We start from the raw sequence: 19,708 nt of genomic DNA, 5'->3' as shown, positions 1-19,708 counted from the left end.
TGATTGCCTGCCGCCTGCCCTGAACCTTGCCTGTACTCTGACTACTCTACTCTCTCTTCTCGGCTGATCCCCTGCTTGTGTATGAATTCTGCCTGTCTGACCCTGCTATAATTTTGTGGACTTTTAACTCCGATAATAAACCTGCTGCACGTGGAACCAGCTGTCTGCCCGGTTTGTGACAACCGCTATCAAGGAAAAAAAACAAACACATTTACAGCAGTAAATTTGTTAGATTGGAGGAAAAAAGTTGAAATTTCTTGGGAAAAAAAAAGTTGCAGATTTGTGAGAAAAAAGTCAAAAAGTTACCACAATTTGATTGCTGTTGTCGGGAAGACCCAGAGGGAGCTCCACCGTTAAGGGTCGGCAGGGTCCTTAGATTGATGTTTTGAACTGTCATTTGAAATGATTCCATAAAAAATTGTTAACCAAAAAAAAAAAGAGTAAAGTTGTAAAATTATGTGAAAAGGTCGTCATTTTATAAAAATAAATTTTGAAATTATAAAACCAAAACATTAGTTTTACATTAGATAAACTTGTAGAATTATGAGTAAAATAAACAATATTATACAATGAAGCAACCGTCTATTTACTAAGAAAATATGAACAACAAATGAACTAGTGAAGTAAAAATGAGAACAATACATTATGATCCATATTCCCCTGCTAGAGAGCATCAATGCACACTGTTTTTTTTCACAGAGAATTCTAGGATATTTCTAGGAAACTGGAATTGGAATATAGATTCAGACCGCACTACAAAATGGAGAACGCACTACATAGTGCCCTATCTACATTTACTACATCTATTGCTTTGAATAAGAGAAAAAATCATAAAATGCTGCATTGATTGATTAATGCGAGTCTCACACAACTAAGTAGTTTCAAAAGCGCAGATGTTATATGTACGTATTTACATTTGACCAAAAACTGATGGAAATTCTTGTTAGCCACATGCAATTTGTGCAGCCAAGATGTACAAGATGTACATAGTCTGCACATTTAAGTGCGCCCTAGGCTAAATATTGTAATTGGTTGCATGTATTAGCGTAATGCTAATACTTCCTCTGTGTCCATGAGACCAAGAAAAAAAAATCCCACTGGCGAAAGTATTTAGTAAATAACCTGAGGATAGTCTCTTTCAAAAAAGAACGGCTTTTTCTTTTTTAAATTGCAACATTTTTCTCATAATTTTAAGAGTTTACTCTTGTAAAATTACAACCCTTTTCTAATTCATTTACTACGCAATTCTTTCATTTTGTTATGATAATTAAGGAATAACTGAAAAAACAAAGAAAATTTAAGGCTTTTGCTAATAATAATAATAAAAATAACTATATTTGGCCCAAAGACAGCGTACAATTTATAAACTCGATAAAATTAGAGTATATCACGGGTTTTCATTAAATATTTTGATTTGAACTTCCTTTTCCCGCGCTTGTGTCACTCTTTGAAATGACCGGGCTAAACGACGACCACCAAGGAAGGTTCCTACTTGGTTGAAAAAAAAAAAACCGCTACAGTGGGGCGGGGTGTCGGGGTTTTGTCGCAGTTGGCGATGCAGCAATATAGAAATAGTTCTTATCACAACACTGCCCGTGTTTCCACACATATTTTTACTCCGTAGACTTTATGCTGCAACACAGTGGGCGGTAGTTTTCATGTGAGTACTTTTTTTTCCAGTAGCGGGCAGAATTTTCCACACACGCAGCCCCCCCGGCGTACACACAAAAAGCTTGATGTACGAACATGCAGGAGGAGAGGGGTAAAATCGTGGGGGTGAGTAAACACTTTTAACAGTTGAGAGATGAATTCCGCTTGGTGTTGTCCGCGTTTGTTGGCAGCTTTGGCTCGGGAAGTGGTTCGCTCGGTGGCTGGGTTGGAGTTGAAACTGCAGAAAGTATCTTTCTTCCAGTCTCTTCTTCAGCGCACCAGCAGCACCCCTCCCCTCTCTGCTCCTGTCAGCTGAACATCCATTCAGTGATAAGTGCGTGAAAGCCGTTCATGTTTGAGGGGGGGCCGCTTGGTGATGCGGTTTGAATCAAACGGGAACTCCTGTGCAGATGAGACTGTGAGAAACAGGTGACGGGAAGAGGTGATGCTCTGCTGGAAAATCGCTGTTGTGTAATTGACTGAAGGGAGGCTGCAGGAAAACACCATGAAAAAAAACATGGGGATGACAACAACATATATATATATATATATATATATATATATATTAATAAATCCTATTGAGGGGTAGGCAAAAAAAATTCTATTCTATTCTGTGATATATCGTGATACTTCATTTGACGATACTTATCAATTTAAATATCGTTTTATTTGTTTTTAACTTTTTTTTTACTCGGAATGGATACTGAATCAAAAATCGGTGCCTCGTTCCTGCCATTAGTGCTGGACAATATGATAAAATATATTGTGTGGCCAATAGAAAAGTGTCTATTCCTCTTCTGTCATTTCTGTCATTTCTATTTGTTTATTTTTACTGCTGAACTTTTGTGCAGAATTGTGTTTTCATTCTAAGAAACTTAAAACTGTTGTGCACTTTAAACATGTTTTGTTATCAGTTACATTTCAAAATTCAGTCAGAGAAAAGTAAGTAATGACATCGTGATATATATCGTTATTGTGATATGAAATTATTTATATCATAAAATATATTTTTTTAATGTGGATAAAATGTATTTTATAATTTTATTACAATGAATTAATATTCAGGTAGAGTCATACTGATTAAAAATTTATGAAAAATTCTTCTGATACAGTCCTGATATTGCGATACATATCGCATCATGAGCCAGGTATTGTTATAAGTATCGCCAGACTCTTGCCAATACACAACCCTAAATCCTTTGATCCAATTCTTGCTGTTTTAAGCTATTTATTAATGGAATTTTTTTTAATTAAAAATGTGAAAATTAATTAAATAATTTAATAAAAATAGTGTTTCTATCATATTCTTGTAGCACATTTCCCACAATCTAGGACATGTCTAAAAAAATTAAGCCTAAAATTCAATTTCTAAACATTTATTTATTCGAATTGTGGTGAAACAGAAGCAGGTGTTACATGCAAGCTACAATCGGCGAACCACGGGCTCCCTGTCCTGCTCCAACTGTTTTTTTTTTTTTTTTTTTAATTTTATTTTGGCTACAAAAAAAAGCATAATCATAATTAAATGACCATTGAAAACATTTTTAAAATAAATGAAAAGATCTTTGGAGTAATTTAATTGTTTTCTTAAAAATGAATGAAATCATGTAGTTTTCTGTAAAGGCAGTTGTGGTTTCAATATCAATTTAAGAGGTGGGGTGTTTCCCTGAACGACAGACCAGATTGGAAATGCAACCCTGAAGTTGTTTACAAACTAGAACAAAGCACTTTCTATGATCTAACAAAGGTTCTGGGCCTTCAGTGTTTCCAGAGAGGTATTGCATTTCTTTCACAACAATCATAAGGAGGCCATGCAGTCTTCTGCAACAGTCAGTGATCCTAAGAAACTGACTATTGATGTTCCTCAGAAGCATCTTTAGGTGATTGTGCAGAAGAGGGTTACACAAATGAAGTATTGAAAACTCTGCATGCACTTTGCACATTGAGTCTCCTTTAGGTTTAATTGGTTGCGAGAAGTTTTGACTCTTTGGGATATTTTTTGTAAGGGTATGAAAGCCTCTGTAGCACACAGATTTTTCTGGCAAATAAAAGCAATCTGCAGACTTTTCCTTTTTCATTAATTCTAATATTAGAAATGTCAAGTTCTTTTGAAAATTCCTGATGCTTTGCTTTTTTTATCTAACAGTTTTACAATATTTGTGTTATGTATGTAAAAAGAAGAAGAATAAAGCTTGAAATACTTAAAAATACCATTTGTTAGCTAATAGCTTTAGCACAATCAACACCAAAAAGGTCATTCAAACTTTAAGTTTGATATACTTTGGGCTCTTTTACTTTTACTCAGGATATATGTTTTTTAATCTTTTATGTAGTAACCTTATATGTTAATTGCGTTACAAATTAGGTGTTCACAATAAAAGCTACATCCAAAACCTTTTTTCTTAAGCATTCTATGAATGTTCTATCCATTTTTAGATATTATTTTCTTATTTTTCATCTTTTTATTGTTAAAGCTTTTGCCATTTTTTCATTTTCCAGATCATTTTTTTTATTTTTAAAATTATTGATTTAATTTCTTTATGAAAATGTTTCAGCCTTTCAAATTTCCTGTATTGTTTCAAAAGTAAAACATACAGCAAAAATAATCAAATGTAGTTTAAATGTGTGCACTTTTATTTTTGATCCATTCAGATGCACAATGGCACTTGATTGAGGCTCCTTCTTAAAAATAGCAGAACGCGTGAGCTGTTTTGGTTTAAAAAAATCTGTAACAAATGCATCAAGGGAAGTTGCAAGATCACAGATGCAGGTTTGCCTGTTCTGCTGAGAGAAAATAAGTGTAAATCTCTGCATTGCTTCACAGTTTCTGCTAGTCAGGAAGAGTTACTTGTACTGAATGATTTCACAACACGAAGTCACAACTGTTGTGTTTGTAAATCCATAAAACTCTTCTGGTTTTTGAAAGTACATGGATGTAACCTCAAACAAACCCAAAGCTGAACCCTTTTCTTAGTTGAGTGTGTACTAACCTTATTATTTACACCCTTAATGAACTGGCCCTTTTTAAAACATAGAGATTCAACACAGTTCCAAGTAGGGTTGCACGATTTGAGGAAAACTTTCTATGTGCGATATTACTGCATTGACAATATGACTTGTGATACATGAACAAATATCAAAATAACTTACATAAATAATACTTTAAATGACAATTGTCTACATACAGTTGTGCTCATAGGTTAGATAACTTTGAACAAAATTATGAATTCTAGGCTATATTTCAAAGAATAATAATAATAACACAAAAACTTTATTTCCACTCATTGTTTGTGATTGGATTTTACTACTTTTTAAATCATAATGACAGCAGAAACGTCCCAAACGGCCCTATTCACAGTTGATGACCGTTTGAGATCTCCCCAGAGTGGCTCAATAATATTGAGGTCAGGAGATGTACACTGCCACTCCAAAAGCTTCACCTTATTCTGTTTGAACCAAAGACAGGTGAACTTCAACGCGTAGCCCTCAAGGTGAAGAGTTTTCCTCCAGTATCTTTTGATAACGTCCTGCATTCATCTTGCCATCAGTTTCAACCATGTTTCCGGTGCCTTGTGGCCATTCAGTCTTGATCTCATCCCTCCAAATGACTTTGGTCCAGTAGTTAGGAAGCTGTTTGGCGTATTGCAAGCAAGCTATTTTGTGGCATTCATGCAAAAAAAAAAGGCTTTCTTCTGGTGACTCGACCATGCAGCCCATTTTTCTTTATCTACCTTCTTATTGGACATCTTGAAGCATCCAAATCCCAGTGTGGATTCAGAGTCGTGGGTCACAGCTGAATTTATTTGTAGATGTTTCTTTCCATCCCTTAAGATTTTACTGGGAGTTGTGGCATAAACTTTTTTGTAATCATGGTTTCAACAGAACTTCCCATTTTCCACTTCTTGATCAAAGTTTAAACACAGCTGACTGGCATTCTCAGTTCCTTGGAAATCTTCTTATATCCCTTTCCTCTTTTGTATAGATCAGTTACCTTTTCCCATAGATCTTTTGACAGCTCTTTAGCTTTCCCCATGACTCAGGATCCAAAAATGTCAGTGCAGCACTGGATGAAGGATGCAATGGTTTGTTGGGAGCCCAGAAACTCCAAAACTTTTTGTTCACACACATTGATTACAGGCGAACGAATCACAGGTGAGGATGGTTACCTTTAGCTACCGTTCATTCGAACCCCTTAGTATTAGCTTGTCTGCACATTTTCAAAACAAAGTAATCATGATATGTAAACTTTTCAACAGGATCATTTGAGAAAATTCTGTTGTCACGTTACTTGCCGAGTTATTAGGTGTTTTATCGGGTTCTACGTACATAATGCACATCTATTAAACGCGTGTTGAAAGTTAAAGCAGTGCCCTCATGTGGTCGTTGCCTTTAGTAGGCCCGACCATCGCTACACTGCCTCACAACGCAGTGTATGTACCAGGGGTGGGGTGAGGGTGGGAGTGTGTTGAAGGAGCGCCACGTCTAAAGTAACAAACACCTGTTTGAGCTGGAATTTATTGAAGACAGGACACAACTGGAAGATATACGGTATTCCACATCTAAAATGAAGTTTTTTTTTGCTGATCAACTCTAGCTCTGTGGAGAAATTAAGTGTTTGTGTTAGACTGGGGGCGGAGCTATCAGAGCAGACTCTTCCTGGAAGAAGCGGTTGGCATCGTGCTTATGTCAGCACGTTTCCACCCACTTGTTTTCGTGGGTATGGGAGGAGCTGCTGCAGACAGTGCAAGTTCTTAGAGGATTACTCTTAAATGCATGAACAGATCAAAATGCTGCTTTGGGGTTCTTTATAGAGAGGAAGGGACAGTAAAATGCATTTAAAACCTTGAAAAGTAGAGTGTTCATGATAGGGGCCCTTTAACATAAAAGCAAATAAAATACACATTAAAAACACAGAGAGTTATGAAAAAAAAAGCACACAAGGGAAAGCCCGAGCAGCTTCGCTCAGCTCCAAAAGCCACGCCCCCTCAGAGGAGATTTTGCAGACCCAGGTTTCAGATCAACATGAAAAATGTCTTTTCAAAACATTTATTTTGTGGGAATTTGGTTAAAAACTTCATAATCAAAATTAAAACACTACTGAGAACATTTTTTTAAAATAAAAAAATGATCATAGGGGGACTTTAAATCAGAAATAGTTTTTTTTAAATATATTAATTATAGAAATATATTTTGTGGACCTTTTCGTCTCGTGAAATTAATGTGCTTCAATGTTGATGTAGCTTGTACTTTTAACTCATGCTGCCCTATTGCGATACGGGCTGAAGATACTTGATTTTTGACATCTTTCCTTTCCTGTACTCTCATGTGTCTTTTCTGGGCGATAGAGCGCCATCCAGCGGCTGCTGCCCATCGCTGAGAGAATTTCCCCATTGTGGGAGTAATAAAGGATTATTGATTGATTGACCCCCTTTAAAAAAAACAATACTTTCACCACAACAGGTGATTTGGTAAAAATGTAGACCCCAACATCAATTAAATATGGGTTTTTTTCCCCTCAGGATTTTTTGTCTCAAATTCAAAGGACGTCATGTATTTGTTACCAACATTAAAATACTATTTGTTTTTTATATTTTCTAATTTCCACTTTGTTCCCTCTCTTCCATTCATAGCAACTCCGCTGCCAAGAAGAGGACCCTCTTAATCCCAGTCAGGGGTTCCCAGGACTCAACGAGTCGCACGCTCCGGAGCTTGTGCACGTTTCAGAGAAAAGTCTCTCTGAGATTGAGAATGTTCACGGATACGTGTCCCACTCACACATCTCCCCTCTCAAGGTTAGAACTCATTCGAAATGTGTCTTTTTATTGTACTGTACATTCACAGTAGAGACAGTGTAACATCTTGCTAAAAAGGTTCCCACACATACAGTAAATGATTAATTTTATTCATCAGTCTTTGTAGTTTTGGGGGCAGATGATACAAGTTTGAACACGCCCGCTTTCATGCGCCTTCATGCATTTTGTTTTTGTGCTTCTTTAATCGATGAGGTGCCAGAGGGGATTTGGGTTCCAGCCTTAAAGCCTCTTTTTTCCACATGAAATGTGGAACATAAAAGCTCCACGAATGCGTTAAAGATGTTCAAGGCTTCATTAATGTATGTGAAACTGAAGTTTCAGATCCACAGGCCTGCTTATTGAATTAAAGATGAACTGTAAAATAAAGAGATATAAACTCTTCATAAAGTAATTTTACTCTCAACATTACAACATCATCACTACAGCAGTCAATACTGCCATAAAAGAGAGAAAAAACAAACCTACAGATGCTGTAAAACCTGATGTTCATTCAGTTCTAAATACTGTTCTAATACTTCTGCATGCCCAAAATCTCTTGATATATGGCTTCTTAATACGCTGAAAATTTTTACTTTGCTTTTATAATTTATGGGAAAATGTTTTCCAAGCTGCCTCGGCTTCTTTACGTAGTTCTAACTTTATTTAATTTTCTTAAAAAAGTATGTAATGGAGGTTTTGTCCTGATGCTGTTGTTTAATATGGCAGTCCTGCCGAACTACTAAATGTTACACATATACAGAGCCGGTCTGATGATGTAATAATGTTGCCAAAAATGTTGAATCATGTGAATGTATTTCTAATTTACAACTACAAAAAATTCAAGACATACGAACAAAACTTTTATTTGTGGCTATAAAAGTGGTAAAAAATGTGCACAAATAAAAACTATATCCAAAAAACAGTAAAATAATACAAACAAACAAAATGTAATTTGTGGCCACAAAATCATTAACATGTATGTACTAAATGCTTATTTCTGACCATAAAATAACTAAAAAGTACCAAAAATGTATTAATTTGTGATAATGTAATAGTTAAAAAGTACAAAAAAATACTAATTTTTGTTAATGAAATAGTTCAAAAGTAAAAAAAAAACTTATTTGTGATCATGAAATAGTTAAAAAGTAAAAAAAAAAAATGTTATAAAAAGAGTTAAGAAGGTACACAAAGATACTAATTTGTGACTACACAATTGTGAAAATAGTAAAAAAAATACTACGGTAATTTGTGACTACAAAATAGTGAAAAAAGTACAAAAATACTAATTTATGATTATGGAATATTGAACCAGGTACAAAAAATACTAATTTGTAACTACAAAATAGTTAAATTGTACATATAAAATACTGATTTTTGGCTAAATAAAGTAAAATTGTGTGAACAAAATACAAATTTTCAGACACAAAATTTCAATAGCACTGGTAATACGTTTTCTAGACCCCTGGGTGAATAAATCGACCGCACATTTCCTGGTGAAAATTAATATCCTGTTTATTTGGGTCTTGGAAGTATCGTAAGAATACATTTTTAGCTCATTCCCAGCCTAAAATCAATCATACTCTCTGTCCAGTTTTACTTTACTTCGATTTTCTTATCCAACAGATCACGAAATACGGAAGTAAAATTAAATTTAGATCTTTTTAAATTTTGTGGCTACAAATTGTTTTGTTCATATGGTTAAATATTTGTGGGTATAATTTATATATGTTGACATGTTTTGACTTATACCTATTTTACTTTATTTCAATAAGACAAAATAAAATAACTGGTTTAAATATTGGACAGTGCATTCTGAGAAGAGCCTGCTTTATGACTTGGAATGAATGTTTCACATTACACTCCCATAAGCCATGGCAACATTTGTGCCCACCCAAAACATTAATTACAGACACATTCCTTAAACAACAGTTTCTCTGAGTCCTTCCTTTTTATCATCAGTCACTGAGCCGGGTAGAACACCACTGTTTTTATAGAAAGGAGGCTCCATGTTTGTTACATAAAGACGTTGTCCTCACATAAACTCTGACAGTGAAACATGAAGCCATAGACTTCAGTAGATCTAAGAAGCTGCAGCTAGGTAAGAACCAATCAAAGCCAAGTTTGAACTCAAGGAAAAAACGAATGTATGAGTCCAACAAATCAAAGTCATGAATTGCTGCTATGCTCCTGTATTTTCATGTTGACCACCACAATAACTGAGGTGTTTCTCTTTTACAGGCCAGTCCGGCTCCGATAATTGTCAACACAGAAAACTTGGAGTCACTTCCTACTGTGAGTGTTTTGCCACAACACTTTAATCTCTTCAGGTGTGCGGGCAACACCTCCATTTGGTGGGAAAAAGAACCAAAACGTAACAGTAGGAATGTAACTACGAAGTATGTGAGGTGTGATGTTTATTTGGCTGCATTTACTCACTTTTGTGAGCTTCTTTTGCTGTTTGGACTTTTGCAGCCAGACTATTAACAAAAGTCATCGCTGCTGTTGAAATACTAGGTATGTTTCTCTTGGGCTGAGTCTCTAATTTACGAGAGTTTTAGGGTCAGTTTACAAACCAAAAAATGTAATTATGACTTTAAATCTCTTACATTTCTGAGAAAAAAGTCCTAAATTTATTACTTTAAATCTTGTTAATATATTAGAAAAATTTCATAAATGTATTTCTTTTAATATTGTAAATTTACAAGACAAAAGTTGTACATTTATTAATTTAAATCTTATAAATTTATGAGAAAAAGTTGTACATTTACTAGAAAAAAAGTCGTAAATTAACCAGAAAAGCACCAAAGAAGATGTGAAGCTTTATTTCCAGATTGGTGTCAAAAACAAAAGAAATTCTGAACCTTTTGGAAACTCAAAATCAAATCATTATTAGTGTAGACGGCTTTCCGGGGTTCAGTGTTGGTAATGCAGAATTTCATACGTTAAATAAGGAGCTCAGAGACACATGTCTGCAGGACCACCACTTTATTCTGCCCTTCCAGTTCACATACCCAGAAGTCCATTCGCCACCTTATGTCATGGTCTCTGTCATGTGCAGAAGGACCAGCAAAGGAGGATAAAAAACAGTGATGCATACGTCCAGGGCTCCAAATGAAACTTCCTGTTTGAACATAAAACCCCAAAGAGGAATGAAAATAGTTTGTTACTTTAGCACAAGAACATTCAGAAAAGTAGGCTTCTTCAGATGGAGATATCGCACAGAGTTGGAGAACATCTTGTCTTTCCTAGAGAAAGAAATGGTTGGAAGTGGACAGCTGTGAGGATGTCGATGGCTTCATCAATGGGCTCTGCAGAGATCCTGCAATAAAAGATTAATAATCAAACAAAGGCGCTTCCAAATATTACTAGATGACAAGTTGTAATATTTTAGTAATACATTTAGTAGTATTTTCTTCTTTTGGTGGCCCTAATACGGCGTCGTACTAATAGAAACCGTTTAACACTGTAAATGTCGCTGGCAACACCCAAAAACTTCGACTGTACGCGAATCCGCTGATTTGGGCGCAAAGGATAGCAGCTCGACGTATTGACTTTGCATCGACATGAAGCATAAAGTGTTGCCTAATGACAAATCTGAGGATTTGCATGGATTACGTAAGCACTCCTCTAACCTAAAGTGTTGGACATCAGAGCAAAGCTGCTTTTCTTAGTTTTCATTTGGGTAGTTGAAAGATTGTCAACACTGGAGTTAAAACACCAATGTTAAGGACCAGAATAAATCAAGATGAGCCATAAACTGAAAGTCAGTCTTGATTGTTTTTACCTTTTCTTTTTTTCCAGGTCAATGGCGTAGAAACACAGTATGATTTTGAAGAAATCACGTTAGAACGGGTGAGTAGTTTAAATGCAGTTTCTCATGACAACTTTTCCAAAACACAGAAGCGTCTGAGTCAGTCATGAACAATTCTGTGTACATTTTCAACCTATCACTGTGCACAGATCTTTAGATCATCATCCCAGTATTTATCTACTCAACATTTAATTTCTTTTAATGATTTGGAAAGGGGATCACTAGATCTCCCTCCACCTTTTCCACAAGCTCCATGTTACCAATCACATCTTAATGGAAAACTCCTAGAAAGTAGAGACCTTTCTAGTTATCTTATCTTGTACCAGTAATTTTATTTAAGACATTCACTTGCACCAACTCACATTTAAGAACAATCAAACAGCAAAAAAAAAATCCAGTTTGGTTCACTTAGTTCCAGTAAGTCCAGATCTTCTGAACCGCATGTCAATATTTAGTTATCAAAAATGATTAAAAACTGACATCAAAGATGTTTTAGTGTATTTCATGTTCTGAAAAAGCAGGAGGGGATTATGGAGAGAAAAACTCCTTAAGAATGAATTAATTTAAACCAATCCATTCACTGATTTTCAATTGAAGTTTTCAGTCTGTGGAACTTTGGCTGCAAATTAATCCTAAAAGTTACAACTTCCTCTTGAGGAATTGGCACTTATTGGTTCTGAAGAAACTGCAGTTTTCATTGTTTTTATTATGAAAAGGAGAAAGTTTATTTAAAATGTAGTTCGTCTGCAGCTTATATTGGTTCACAAGAGTGCTTTGCTTGTTTGAGAGATCTGGATTCTTATGTGAATGCTTGAGATTCACATACAGGTGAGGTAGATCAACTCATATTCACACTTCTGCACTAACAATTTTCTCTATTGTATCATTATTGAGACGTATCTACTCGATAGTTCTTGTAATTGCTGACCGTTTGTATCTGCAGAGTAACTCAGGGCTGGGCTTCAGCATAGCTGGGGGGACTGACAACCCCCACTTTGGGGAAGACCCTGGCATCTACATAACCAAGATCATCCCTGGAGGAGCTGCAGCCGAGGATGGACGCCTCAAGTCAGTCGTCTGCTTATTTCACTATAATGTGCAGCACGTCTCGCATGTTGGTCCATTGCTAGCTGGTGTTTTGCTACATGAGAAATGTTTGCAACACTGTTTTTGCCATCAATAATTGCGTCATGTACAAAACAGCCTGCAAAAGACAGAAGGAGGGTCTCAGAAAGCTGACAGATTGTTACAGATTTGAACAGCACCTTAGGCCCGGTTTATACTTCATAGTGATTTGTAATTTGTGATTGATCAGGTCTTCGGATGAAAACCACTTCAATCGCTGTGAAATGTGACACAAGCGGATAACATCATCTATGATTAGAATTTTATGCCAATAGTACAATAGCGATTAGAAGATGATTTGATGATGATTTGATCCAGAAACATGCTGTTTCTGCCTCTCAGGATTTCAAAGACAACAACTTTCTAATTACAAAAGGGGTTAGACATCATTTCATTCAGATTTTGCTAAAAAATAACAAAAAAAAATTCACTGCATGTTTACTTTTTAATGCAATTAAGATATGGAGCAGATGATTTATCATTTGAAATGTAACCCTTCCCTAAGAGAAGAAGGGAGGAGAGGAAACATGGGAAGAAAGGAAGGATAAACTACGCATTGTTATTTACGATATGCATCTGTTCATTCACTGATTTGGTACACATTTTTTATTTTTATTTTTATTTTTTTTTTCTTTTATATATACACATTTTTTTTCTCCATGTTTTGTCTTTCTTTGTTAGTTTGTTGTATTGTTTAGCAAATAAAAATAAAAAAAAAAATAAAAAAGAGAAATTTTATTTGCATTCTAAAAGTATAGTTATTTGGTAAGTCGGGGCTAACTTTATGTACTAAATATCTTGTCTTGTCTGCACAGTTAACCACAAAATTATTTATATAAAAAAAGGAATCTACAGAAAAACTTTGCACATGACCAAAATAAATATTTAATTAATCTGTATGTATGTATTTACGTACATATGTACGACTTAAAGTATGAACGTATTAATTAATTAATTAACGCAGAAAGTCACAAGCCAAACTGGCCAACCTTAGTATGAACTAGACGCCATGATAAGAACGCGATAAGGTTGATACAATGGACGATCGGTACGAATAAAGAAAACACATGTAAAAAATGCTCCAATTACAGCAGGTGTGTTTACAAGCTTCTGTTTGTCTGCTTTGAACACATTTCTTTCATACATAGTTACAGTTAGACCTTTAACTAAGTTTTTCTCAGCTAAACTTGCTTTGTAACCTATGATGCTGCTGCTGTTGCAGAGTCAATGACTGCATCCTGCGGGTGAACGATGCCGACGTAGCCGAAGTCTCCCACGGCAAAGCCGTAGAGGCCCTGAAGATCGCAGGTTCTGTGGTGCATCTGTACGTACGTCGACGCAGGCCCGCTCCAGAAACTGTCGTCGAGATCAAAATCATCAAAGGTCCCAAAGGTGGGTTGAAGAGCTCGGGTCGTTTTGATCAGTTCAGCTGCGTTGTTCCGTTCTGCCACACTTTGATACTTTGTTGTCTTTAAGGAAAACTAAATGTAGATGAGGCACTGCAAAACACTTAATATAATGATGCTAAAGATAGTTCATACATTTGTTAAGCAGTTTATGAATATGGCCTTTGTGGACAATGGTCTCACTTTAGATGTTAATGAATCTTAATAAATATGTTTATAAACCTCATTTGGCTTATTTAGCTAATAAATGTCTTACTAACACCTTATAAACACATTAATAATTTTTGTTAATGTGTTAATAAAGCTTGTTAAGGAATCCTATTATAGAGTGTTACCCAAAACTTTATTGTTCAACTTAGGAATTACACTAGAATTGGATATAAAGTCCAAAATGGAAAATTACTTAATTAAGATTTATTAGTTGTCTATTATTTTATTTGCAAATCAATAGGACATTGAATTACTTTTCAAATGACAATTCAAAGTCATTTTTTATGGCTGGAAATAAAAAAAACCTTTTACAGAACTTTAAAATAACAAAATAAATAAATAAATAAAATAAAGGAGTAAGAAATAAAGTCAAAATGTATTTAATATAAAAATAAATGTACTTTTTTTCTACACCCCCAACTTTCCCGATTCACGCCTTTTAAAAAAAAAAAAGAGAAATAAATATTTAGAAACATGCAGCTTCTGTGATACACATGATGTTTGCTAAAGCTAACCATCTGTCTTCACCTGTTCAACCCCACACAGGACTTGGTTTCAGTATTGCAGGTGGAGTTGGAAACCAGCACCTCCCTGGAGACAACAGCATCTACATCACTAAAATCATCGATGGGGGGGCGGCGCAGAAAGAAGGCCGACTGCATGTTGGCGACAGGTTATTAATGGTGAGCTTTGTGACTTTTTTTTAATACAATATATGTAAACAGCTGTACTGAGTCTGTGCATCCTAAAAAAGTTCAACCATCCCATTATAAAACAGGAAGAACAAATATCTACTGAAACGTCTTGAAAGATTTTCAGATAGATTTTTAAGTTGCACACAAACTGCCATCAAAAACTTTATCAGTAGTGAGAATATCTTTGGATTTGGATGAAGGTGTGTTCGGACCCTGCAGCAAATGATTCTAACTGGTTTATCAGATGTGTAGTATCTGCAGCTGGATGGGGAAAAGCTTTAGGGAGGGGTTAAAAAAAGTCAAGCCACAAATTATAGATAAAAATGCATTCTTTCTGTCAAGAAAACATACATTCTATAACAATCCTTTGAGAAGCAAGTTCATATACCATTTGAACTGTGTCCACAGGTAAATAACTGCAGTGTGGAGGAAGTTTCTCATGAAGACGCTGTGACCATTTTGAAGAACACATCAGACGAAGTCTTTCTAAAAGTGGGGAAACCCACACAGGTCTTCCTGTCAGATCCGTATGGGCTCTCCAACGTCAAACGCTGTAAGTATTTACTTCTTCCAATGAAAGTGGCCTCTCTTTATCCACTTTTAGGTTTTGTTTGTCTCTGCTTGTTTATTCCAGTTCAGACTTTTTATTGTTGGGCGTTTTAATGTCTTATTAATAACTAGATCTCTGACAGGATGGAGATTCTGAAATGTGATTAGCTTTAGATGGTTACATATTACTGAAGAATATAAAGGTGTCATCCACATATGGGCTGATTTATTTATTTTTTTTTAATTCCATCTTTGTCCTTAGCGTTTTCTCCTACGATGGAAAGTCTCACCTCCTCTCCCGTCGTCTGCCGCACATCAGACTTCAGATCGGGTCTTTGCTCTTCCTCCCCCCGAAGTCACTCCCCCCTCAATATGCACCTGCAGGATGAAGATGAAATAAGCAGGTTGGGCTGCATATTTTTATTTTTTTATTTTCTGCTGTTGAGCTGTAAGATCTACTGTTAGAAATGTGCTCCTCCTGTTTCATGCATGCTTTTGAGAAGTTTCATATTTTCTAAAAATATTTTTGGAAAACACAAAAATTCCACAACTTGTCTCTAATATTTAGTTTGGTAAAGCAAAATCTTTTTTTTTTTTTTTAGGATATTTCACATTTAGAACAATTTAAAGTGTGACCATTTGAGTGACAGATAAAACAGTTTTAATGGCTGTCAGGCCTGCTTTTCAGGCATATTTGTACATTTTTACTCAAACCTTACTCTTATTTGGGAGTAATGTGCACAAGATCTTTCAGCAAATCCAACCCTGAGCTTTTCTGTCAAGTTTTTGAAAAACCTACCTTATTTTAAAGTACTTTAACTCAACAAAAGTTGAAACAAATGCTACACTATAAAGAATAATAATAAAAAAATAAAAAAGATTAAACCAAAAGCTAAAAAGGAAATTAATTTTATTCAGTCGTGTTTTAAAGATTCACAGGTAAAAACATTTATTATTATTACCAGTACATCTGTTAATACATGACTATGAATTGCTTATCTGTTGTTGTGTGAACTGTAATTTTATTTATTTTATTATCATTACCCCTTTACCTAGTTAACACTGACAGACAGGACACATAAAATAGGTTAAAAAACATTAAACAGGACAGATTTATCTGGTCTTCTATCCTGAGCCCTGAAAACCAAATGCATTTTTAAAAATTCATGGATAGCAAACAATATTTCTGTGAAAATTTCCCAAAAGGAGAAACCTTTTCTATTGAAATAAAACCCTTAAGTTTTCTGTGATTTAGACCTTTTCAGGCAAGTTACTTTATGATTTCAGTGCTGCAGCAAAACTAAAAAAAGCAGAAATGTATTCATTTAGGCACATTATTGAGATAAATAAATCACAAAGTACACTTTGTTTCTGTGGATGAAGGAGATGATCTGTTCTCTGATGAGTTCTCTGACCTTCAGGCAGCTCGTTGTGCAGAAAATATGGAATTTTATTCAGGATGTTTTACGCTTCATCCAATGTTCTTATTGCACATCAGTTCCAGAGTGGATCCTCAGCACAAATCTGATCTGGTTCAGGCAGCTCTGATTCTGCTGCCTCAACAAACGACAGAGGAGCTTCCTGAGGAGGAATTGATGGGATCTTGATGCTGCAGTTCATGTTAACTGTCAGCAGGAGTCCCCATAAATGCCACAAACGCTACAGAGAAGATCTACTCACTAAAATTAGTTTGTGAAACTTCCAAAATAAAGTTAAGCTCACCGCATGATGAAAGTGTGGAGTTAAAACTGAATCTGTTTGGAAAATGTCACAGAAGATCAGCAGCTGAAAGGCAAAGAGAAACGGTTTGTTTCCAAAAATAACAAAAAGCTGTGATTCCTGTTTTTTTTTTAATGAAAAGACTTAGAGTTTCTAAAGCCATAAATCAATCCATTCCTGAATATAAAACTACATTTTGACATGTTCAGTTTCTGAAATTTGTTTTCAAAAAGTGTTTACAAATAAGTGCTTATATTTGTGTGTATATGGGCATGTTTGTGTGCGTTTGTGTTTGCTTGTGTGTGTGTGGGTGGGTGTGTTTTTAGTGTGTTCACGTGTGTAAGCATTTATGTGTGGTTATTTTTGGATGTGTGTTTACTTTTGTGTTTATGTGTCAATCCAGATGTGTGTTTCTGTGTGTTTACATGTGTGTCTATGCATGTGTGCGAGTTTTTGAGTGTATTCATGTGTGTGTGTTTATTTTTGGATGTGTGCCTTGGTGTGTTTACCTCTGTAAATGTGTGTGTGCTTACTCGTGCTTTTGTGTGTACATTTTTTGTGTGTGCAGACATGGGGGTGAGTGTGTATGTGTGTGTACATGAGATTTACGACATTAAAAAGATTTTTTGAAAACACTTTGTTTCATGGATTGGAATCAGTTTATTCGAAGCAACAAGAAAAATTATATACTAAATAAGACGAACAAAAGAAATGTTAATTTCTGAAGTAATTTATGTTTATTGCATTTTTCTATTTTATTTGTTGTAAATGTTTTAATCACAGATTTAAACTATTTGCAGAGGAAAAAAAGCAAATATTTTGATTTAAAAGTTAAAAGTACCGTCTGTATCTTATGCATGAAGTTCTCTGTCGTCCCCTGTGTTTATCTCAGATCCTTTCTTACTCCTTTAAGGGACACAAATGTCTTTAACTGTCTTCTTTCCCCCATTTTAGGCCTCCAGAGCCGGTTTACAGCACTGTGAACAAACACTGTGAAAAAGCTCCCTCCCCCCGACACAGTTTCCCTGCAGACTTCAACAAAAGCCCCCTTCACTCCTCCCCCCAACCTAACTGTCACTTAAACCCGCTCCCTGACCCAAACGCCAGGTACTCTCCACTACCCTCATCACAGCTTCTCCTTACCCTCTGTGTACTTTTCCATTCATTCTGCATTATTCGTTTCTTTTTTATGTTGCGGTCACACCGGGCGCGGAAATTCGCGTTCAAGCGACCGCTTACAATGAGAAGTTGATGTAAGCGCTTCTGGCTTCAAAACTCTCACCTTCACTTGTCGCTGCACACGTTTTTAAGTCAACTTTTGGGTTCTACGTCTGATATACGTGGCAATTGAACGTGCGCCGAAAGTTAAACCAGTTGATCTTGGACCAACTAACTCCTTGGGTTTGGTAGTGACATGTGGGTAGTGTCCTTTTCAAGACGCAGATATACCAACCGAGAAATTGATAATTAGTTAGTTTATATGGCTCCAAATCTTTCATTTATCAGAATAGAGTTGTGAAAGAAAAAGCCTGGAGCAAAATTTACAATCTTTCGCTTCAAGCCTCTTCCAGCTGTGAGTACATGCACCAGTATTTCTTAGAGACCGACCTGTGTGAACACCATATACTGAAAGTGCGTTCAAGAACTCCCGTTGAGCGTGCTCTTGAACCACGCCTGATGTGTACGTACCTTTAGTTGTGTTATTTACCAACCAATTCGGAATCTGTCTTGTGTTAGCTCCTCCCCTTTTTGATCTCACATCTTCTTCTGTGAGTTTTCTCCCCTCATCCATCCTTTCTTTAGTTTCTCTGCATCCAGACAACCTTCATCGTTTGTTTGCCTCTCCTCCAGCTCTCATGATCTTGACTGAACCCGGTTTTAGACATGTTGGTTTCAGAGATCCACAAATATTAAGTTTGAAAACCTTTTATTTGCTTGTTTTCCATCTTCTTAATTTTACAAAATGTTTGTCTAACGAGATTATTCTCCACAGTGTTTGTCATCACTTTCTTCATTCAGAAGTTTTTATGAACAAGTTGGCCTTAAACATATCCAATAATTCTACATCATCATTGCTTTTTATGAGACAAACCAGTACATAATTTTTGATATTTATTTGCCCAATTCTTAATACTTTTTTTACATACTATTTTGGCAGACAAAACAACAACAACTGAAGTTTTTTTTTAAGAAGAAGAAACTTACCCAGCGGGTAATTCAATCCATAACCCATAGTTTTTTTAATGTCAATCTAAATCCCAATAATGTGGAAAACATAGATCACACCACAATATGTTTTCATGTTTTTGCTGAACACAAACTATGTCAGTCCAGTTTATGTATAAAACCAAGTACTTCCAAAGGTTGCAGTTGTATATAGAATTGTATATAAGATTAAAACTGTGTTTCTGAGTATTTCTTTATTCAAATCGTGTTGGATCTGAAGCAGATGAAAACCCGCGGGTTGAAAAAGCTCAGGTTTGTGATGCAGCTATTGCCTGGGTGAGCCAGAGTCTCTCCTTCTCCGCTACCATTCTGATGCATCCACTTGCAGACAACTAGATCCATTAACATCTTCATTTTCCTCATCTGAGCTGACATCTGGATCAAAACTGTACAGCTGGATAGCTCTGATGTTGCTCACCATTTTTTCTTTGCAATGCTAATGTTAGCTTGGGATGTGAGGTGCTATAAGCTAGCGGGAGAGAGTGTAAACAAAGACGCTAACTTTTGCTCTGCAGAAAATATGTC

The 19,708-nt window shown here is 35.7% G+C and overlaps 1 protein-coding gene across 3 annotated transcripts in view; it reads left to right on the top strand.

The window, feature by feature from the left end:
• dlg2 (discs, large homolog 2 (Drosophila)) overlaps positions 1 to 19,708 on the top strand; it is a 42,768-nt gene that overhangs the window by 6,171 nt on the left and 16,889 nt on the right. For 2 of the 3 annotated variants that reach the window (XM_024266492.2, XM_024266491.2), the window contains exons 2-10: positions 7,281 to 7,442; positions 9,681 to 9,734; positions 11,244 to 11,294; positions 12,197 to 12,321; positions 13,601 to 13,770; positions 14,541 to 14,677; positions 15,098 to 15,242; positions 15,501 to 15,642; positions 17,912 to 18,064. In XM_024266492.2, the coding sequence (XP_024122260.1) occupies positions 7,281 to 7,442; positions 9,681 to 9,734; positions 11,244 to 11,294; positions 12,197 to 12,321; positions 13,601 to 13,770; positions 14,541 to 14,677; positions 15,098 to 15,242; positions 15,501 to 15,642; positions 17,912 to 18,064 (1,139 nt within the window). Of the gene's footprint in view, positions 1 to 1,108; positions 1,777 to 7,280; positions 7,443 to 9,680; positions 9,735 to 11,243; positions 11,295 to 12,196; positions 12,322 to 13,600; positions 13,771 to 14,540; positions 14,678 to 15,097; positions 15,243 to 15,500; positions 15,643 to 17,911; positions 18,065 to 19,708 lie in introns of those variants that run through there. The other variant, XM_024266490.2, reaches the window with a different exon arrangement.

The sequence above is a fragment of the Oryzias melastigma genome, linkage group LG14, assembly GCF_002922805.2.
Source record: "Oryzias melastigma strain HK-1 linkage group LG14, ASM292280v2, whole genome shotgun sequence".
Lineage (NCBI taxonomy): Eukaryota > Metazoa > Chordata > Actinopteri > Beloniformes > Adrianichthyidae > Oryzias > Oryzias melastigma.
Note: the sequence above shows the minus strand (reverse complement) of the source record. Positions and strands in the feature narration are given on the sequence as shown.